Raw genomic sequence first — 7,223 nt, forward strand, 5'->3', positions numbered from 1 at the left:
GAAGCTTTTATTTCTTCAAATGAGTTCTTTGCCCCTTTCTCTTTTCTTTTTCTGGAACCCCTTGAATGCAAGTATTATTACACTGGATGTTGTCCCACAGGTCCCTTAACCTAGTCTCACTTTTAAAGTTCTTTTTTCTTTTTGTTTTTCATCTTGGATGATTTCTACTACCCTGTCTTGCAAATTGTTGATCTGTTCTTCTGCATCTTTCTACCTGCTGCTGATTCCCTCTAGTGTATTTGTCATTTCTGTTATTGTATCCTTCAGCTCTGATTGGTTCTTTTTTATATTTTCTATCTCTTTGTTGATGTTATCACTGGATCCATTCATTCTCCTCCCAAGTTCACTGAGCATCTTTATGACCTTTACCTTGAACTCTTTATGAGGTACATCACTTATCTCTGTTTTTTTTTTCTTAGTTTTTTTTCTTAGTTTTGTTAGTTTTTTTTTTTTTTCTTAGGTGTTGTCATGTTCTTTCATTTGGAAGGTATTCCTCTGTGGCCTCAGTTTGTCTGACTTTCTATGTTTGTTTCTAAAATGGTTTCTTTCAACTTTTTCTCTCTTTTGAGTGGGCGTTGCTTTTGAACAATGTACATTAGTTATAAAGTCAAGGAAGAAGAGAATGTTTCTGTAAGTGTTGTCTAGTCATTTTTCTTGGTGGAGCTGTGACAGGTGACACTGGGTAGGCGGCAAGTAACACTGCTCTTCTCTTTCTAAATTCAGAACGCAGGAGACAGGGAGATGGAGAGAAACTTAGTAGCTTTATTACTAATACACACTAACAAATTGGAGGATATGATTTAGGTTATGTTAGCCACATTGGGCTTCCTCCCAAATTGGGCACGTCCCCACACAGTTGTAAATTGAGGAAACAAATGCTTGACCCCCACCCCGGGGGCCGGGTGCTTACCACAGAGCTGAGAGCAGACCCAAATTCATGTTACTGTGGGCAGGCACATCTTTTCAAAGAGGAGATTCAGAAACACATAAGCACTGCTTAGCTCCTTCTCCAAATTCACCCGTTAGGTAAGTCTCCCTTCCTGTCAGGAGGGAGAGAGAGATAAGTCCAAATGTGAGAAGTGAAGGTTCACCTATTATTTCTGACCAGATTTAAATTATAAATAAAGTGAATTGTGTCTTTTGTACATACCAACTAATGATGAGAGGTTAGACAGAAGCATGCTAGATGGGAAAGAGAAATCTGTTGGGTTTTAAATTTTGCTGTAAATAACCACACCATGGGTTCCCTCATTTGTTGATTGATTTTGATAAACCAAAATTTCTTGGGAAGAAATAAATCATTCTTTCAGGAAGAATTTCCTCAGTTTCAGCTTGCTTGCTTCACCTAAAGCTTCTCTCTCTCAAGTTCTCTGTCCTGTGGTTTAAAAAAGTTGTGCTTAAAAACTGACTGCTACTAAAAGGAGTTAACATAATTTCTGTTCCTTTATTTTTATTCATGACTTTAAAATTTGTAATTTAGTTAGAGAGCTACTATTGTGTGCCTCATACCTAATCATTTTTGAGCCACATGACAAAGTTTTATGTATTCGTTTTTCTGAGTTATACTTAAAATATACGTATTTTTCCTGACTATGAGGAAGTAACTGGCATAGAACTCTAGGCTTGGTAAGACCAGAAGTGTATTCCTGGTCTGCATCTAGTTGTTTTCATGACCTCAGGCAAAGTACACTCTCTCTGAGCCCTTTTTGTCTATTATGCAAAAGTCGGGATTTTGACTAAATTAGTGACTTTTATACCTTCAAAATAATTTTGTTTTCAAAGAATAGAACGTAATTTTTTTTTTGCATTACACTGTATTGTGTAAAACAGAGAGAAGTAGAGCTGTCTAACTAAAGGAGAGATGGAGACTATGGCTGTGACTTCCTTGTCCCTCAATCCTGCAGTGTCCCCAACCGAACCTTAGATTTCTATGGGCCATATTTGAATGCTAACAGTAATGAGAAAATCCTTCTAATTAAAAATTCTTTAAAAATGTTCTTTGAATTAAAATTTGCTGATATATAGTTTTTCTGTGTATAATTTTCTCACCCTCGTATATCTCTGATAAATGGAATGGTATACATAAAAGTACACATGTGTCCTTATTCATGGACTTGAAAGCTATTTTCACCATCGAAACACAGTTTTCACCTAGAAATAAACATAAAGGTCACAGAGGTAAATATTTAGGAAAAGAGCTTTTGGGGAAAAGATGCAACATTACCTCGACAGTTCCTTAAGTCATGTCATGTAAAAAACGTGGTTTATATTTTATATCGTATTTATTAATGGTAATATAAAGTTGTTTGAATAAAGCCTTCCCCCGTCATCTGGTATTGAGTTATTAATTTTATAAGTCTGGTATAGTAATGTTGTCCCATTCATTTTATAAGCCTGAATATAATGCTATTGTCAAAAAAGTGTTATGGTTCCTCAAAAACTTAAAAATAGATATTCATTAATTCCACTACTGCGTATTTACCCAAAGAAAATGAAAACACTAATTTGAAAAGCTGTGTGCATCCCTATGTTTATTGAGACATTGTTTGCAATAACCAAAATATGGAAGCAACCTAAGTGTCCATCGATAGATGAATGGATAAAGAAGATGTGTAATATGTATACAATGAAATATACCTCAGCCATCAAAAAGAATGAGATCTTGCCATTTGTGACAACATTGATAGACCTAGAGGGTATTATGCTAGGTGAAATAAATCGGAGAAAGACAAATAAATACCATCTGATTTCACTTACATGTGGAATATAAAAAAACTAAACAAGTCAACAAACAGAATCATAACTACAGAGGACACATTGGTGGTTGGTATGGGGGAGGTGGGTAGAGGGTAAGGACAAAATAGGTGAAGAGGAGGAAGAGGTACAAATTCCAGTTATAAAATAGGTAAGTCACAGGAATGAAGAACACAGCATATGAAATATCCTCAATAATATTGTATTAATGTTGTATGGTGACAGAGGGTAACTACACGTACGGTAGTGAGCATAGCATAGTGTCTACAATTGTCCAATCTGAATTTGTATACTGAAATTAGTGTAACAGTGTCTGTCAACTATACTTCAATTAAAAAAAGGTATTAGGGAAAATAGTTTCTGAAAATATTGGGAAACATGTCAGCCAAAACATTTGTCCTCACACCTACATTTGTAAAGACATTGGAATCCTTATCACCAGTGTTGATTCTGTTCAGTACACTATTTTGGAGCCCGTTTGGGGCATTCAGGGAGAGGCTACCTTGCATAAGAAAGATCTAAATAAGAACATTCTCGATAGGAACACTTGTAATATACAGTTGACCCTTGACCAACATGGTTTCGAACTGTGCGGGTCTACTTTACTTACACATGGATTATTTTTGGATACTGTATAGTACTGTAAGTGTATTTCCTCTTCCTTCTGTTTTTCTCAATGTCATTTTTTTGCCCTGGCTTATTCTACTGTACAACACATGTACGAATCGACTGTTTATGTTACCGGTAAGGCTTCCGGTCAACAGTAGGCTATTAGTAATTAAGTTTTGGGGGGATGAAAAATTATATGCAGGTTTTTGACTGCACCGCAACCTCTGTGTTATTCAAGGGTCACCTGTAGTTGGAAATATTCGTACACATTTCATAAGTAAGTAGATGACCATAACTTTAATAAGTCAAGTGTTTCCAAACTGGGTCCTAATTTGGAGAAAGGAAACAAGTTACAATTGAAAATTGTATATTGTTTTCCTTATCTCTAATTGAGAAAGTTATAAATCAGAAGCTAAGCTTGAAAACTGTTGTAACCCTCTATTTTTCCTTTCTTCAAAGAGATTTTCTGAAATCTTTGTGTGCATATGAAAAGAAATAAGTGTTTTAGTCATAATACAGATAGCAAAATATTATTACTCAATTTTTTGCCAATAGAATTTCCACATGACAGTATGACAGTCCCACATTCTTCATTTTATATGTATTTAAGAGTCAGTCCTGAAAAATTAATAGCAAAAGCATTGCTTCAAATTTTGTTTTTCTAAAAGTGAAAGAATGGAAAGCCCATTTAAGGAACAATTCATTAAGGTAAAAAACTGATTGAACTTTCATAAATGGCAGGTTTTCTAATCATTTCCAAGTAATAATTCAGTATACAATATAATTCTTGTTTAAACTTTTTTGTACCAGTAAGATCAAACATCACCTTTCAGAGATTATACACATTCAATAGATCAATATTAATTGTGCTTTTTAGCAGATTCACTTAAATGGCATTATATATACGTATACACACACACACACACACACACACATATATATATATACACACATATATACATGTGTGTGTATGTATGTATGTATGTATGTATCTGTTCTCAATTATCTAAAACTAACATAAAATAGGTAGGAATTTATTTTATTCATGTGATTGTCTTTCTATGTAAGCAATCCCTAACTTCGGTTTAATCTCTACAAGTATTGTTTCAAGACCACATGTCGTAAGCTATATATAATTCCTACAATGTCTTTTGTTTACCTTACACATTCTAAATAATATTTGACTTATTTCAGATGCAGCGGGAGTTGGAGAAAGCAGTAACCAGAGCACCAGAAGAAGGTATGTTGCCAAAAATGTATGAAGTTAGATATCATTGATTTCTGAAATAAACTATAAATAGTAAATGGCATCCCTTTCTATTGTTTGGATAATGGATGCTGCATTCACATTTTTTTTGTACATATCTAATAAAAAATGTAAAAACATGAGCATAATGAAGAACACACTTCTTCCTCATTTAGTCCTCATGTTTCATAGCTCTTTTAAAATCCCCCAAAAGTCTAGGGGCACCCAGGTGGCTCAGTCGGTTGGGCGACTGATTTCAGCTCAGGTGGGTTCAGACCCTACACAGGGCTCTGTGCTGAAAGCTCGGAGCCTGGAGCCTGCTTCATATTCTGTGTCTCCCTCTCTCTGTGCCCCTGCCCGCTTGTGGTTTGTCTCTCTCTCAAAAATAAATAAACGTTAAAGAAGTTTTTTTCAATCTCCCTAAATCTATATATCTGTTATTATTTCTGGCGATAATCTTCCTTCACTGGTGCCATCCCTATGGAACTGTCAACCTGCACAAGTCTCAGAAAAGGTGTGCTTTATCAAATTGTTGTTTCCGCTAGTGATAGAAGACCCAAAAAGCCAAAGTCGTCTTAGTAATGCTTGGTTAAGTAATTAGAGGTCATATAGCTGTCACTTGACAGGTAACGGGTTTCAATCTTCACTCACTGACTTTGTCATTGCTTTTGCCCTTGGGAAAAACTTTAAATTCCTTAGCATGGAATGAAAACACCCAAATCAGTTTGCTTCTTGCCAGATTATTCAGCCTTGTCTCACTATTTCCCTACTCTGCTGCTTTGCTCTAGCACCTTCTCAAACTAAACTACTCATAATTGCACAAGTGTTCTTCCTCACTTCTAGCTCTTTGTATGTGCTTCCTCCCTCTACCTAGCATACTCTTTCCTTGTCCTTCAGGTGTCAGATTACATATCACCTTCACCAAAAAGCAGACAATATTGACGCAAAACTGGGATGTCCCTTCTGTGTGTTCCAGTAGTGCTGTGTTTTATACCTGTCACTTACATCTGTATATCAAGGAAGGTCCTGTTCAGAAATGTTGGGAAATGCCTGTTTGATGTTTCAGTTTATAGTTTATGATTGTTCAGGGTGGACTGTGTCCTCATCTTGTAATTTCACCTTGTAATGAAAAAACCAGAAACTCTGATATTTATCCACAATAGCAATTAATTCAGTGTGCAACCCTGAGCAAAATATATTTAGTACTAATCTTGGGTTTCATATTGCAGTTGTACGTAGTTATTTTTCAATTTTCTTAACACCTTTTCATAAAGGCCCCAACTTTCTTTTGTTCTTTTTCTTTTCTTCTTTTCTTTTCTTTCTTTTTTTTTTAAGGACTTGTAGTGAAAAGTATTTTGGAGAAAGAAGATAATTCTTTCTTTTCCTTTTCAGCTGCTACCGAATTTGAACGAGGATCCTGTAGAACTCCTTTAGTATCTACTGATGATTCAATTCTAAATCAAGATCCAGTATGGAAAGCGTCACGAGAATATGTACAGATTTTGAACAAAAAATATATGATTTGAAAAATAAATAGAAAAAATTTACTGGATGCTTACAAAACATTGTCCACTATATGGAAAAATCTTGATTAAAGGAAAATGTTTTTGTGTCACATGTGTGTAATGAAAATCTGTATAATATTTTAAACTATGTTTCTTGGCATCTCATTAAATTTTAAGCACATTTTGTACGTGGAAAGCAGCACTAGAGGGTTTGACATACATCAGACTGTTCCACTCCCTGCTGTTTGCACAGCACACAAACAAACAAGTTGTCATTAATACTTCAGTAGTGTTCATGGATGGCTTTTTTGTATTTTCCAATTTTTTATCACTATATGTGGGCCTAAAGATTTAGACATTAGTTTGATGTATTCCTGCTATGGCTATTGCCAATGTTTGTACATATTACAATTTTTTATAGTGCCATAAAACCTATTTATAATTTTAATTGTCAACACTGATTCATAGCTCTTTCCACATGGAGAAATAAAATTTGCATAAGGCTTTTCACCTTTTCTATTTATTTATTTATTTATTTAGTTAGTTATTTTTTATTTGCTTTTTGGAAACAAAGTTAGAGAAAAGAAAAAATAGAGAAACAAAAGAAAAAAGAACTGCCCCTCCCCCACCCCAGAGCCATTTGCAAGTAAATTGCTAACGGGATGCCTGATTCCTGTAGCATTTAAATCCTACAAGTCAGTACATTCCACATAACTACCATACAACCTTCACAATCAGAACATTAACTCTAATACACTTGTCGCTTGAACAATGGGGTTAAGGGCTCTGACCCCTGCCCCCCACAGTCAAAAAGCCATGAACAACTTTTGACCCCCAGAGACTTAACCACTGCTACTACCAGTGGTCTTTTGTATATGATATGTATCGTACTATATTCTTAATGTAAGCTACAGAAAAAAAATACCATGAAGAAAATTATAAAAGAAAATACATTTCCAGTACTGAAAAAAAAATGTGTAGTCAGTGCACCCATCAAAACTCTTTTGTTCAAGGGTTCAGTATAATTCTATCATTTATTCCTCATAATTCTTTTTAAGTTTGCTCACTTATCTGTAGTATACGTGATACCAAGGAAGGTCCTGTTCAGA

At 35.0% G+C, this 7,223-nt stretch overlaps 1 protein-coding gene and 1 long non-coding RNA gene across 3 annotated transcripts in view; one reads left to right on the forward strand and one right to left on the reverse strand.

Annotated features, from left to right (window-relative positions):
* The window catches only part of LOC122236229 (ankyrin repeat domain-containing protein 26-like), a 28,099-nt gene extending 21,875 nt beyond the window's left edge, over positions 1–6,224 (forward strand). Inside the window, exons 6-7 of the mRNA XM_042977121.1 lie at positions 4,558–4,603; positions 6,002–6,224. Coding sequence (XP_042833055.1) covers positions 4,558–4,603; positions 6,002–6,135 — 180 coding nt within the window. The 3' untranslated portion in view covers positions 6,136–6,224. The remainder of the gene's footprint in view (positions 1–4,557; positions 4,604–6,001) is intronic.
* On the reverse strand, positions 301–2,132 carry LOC122236233. 2 transcript variants are annotated; one of them, XR_006214330.1, is made up of 3 exons: positions 2,050–2,132; positions 911–1,040; positions 301–713 (listed from the first exon to the last, which is right to left on the reverse strand). It is a non-coding gene; the product is annotated as an uncharacterized LOC122236233 (long non-coding RNA). The 2 variants fall into 2 exon arrangements; XR_006214329.1 differs by lacking the exon at positions 2,050–2,132 and adding an exon at positions 1,151–1,300.
* Positions 6,225–7,223: the final 999 nt, after the last annotated feature.

Source organism: Panthera tigris, assembly GCF_018350195.1.
Source record: "Panthera tigris isolate Pti1 chromosome D3 unlocalized genomic scaffold, P.tigris_Pti1_mat1.1 chrD3_random_Un_scaffold_51, whole genome shotgun sequence".
In the NCBI taxonomy this organism is placed as follows: Eukaryota; Metazoa; Chordata; class Mammalia; order Carnivora; family Felidae; genus Panthera; species Panthera tigris.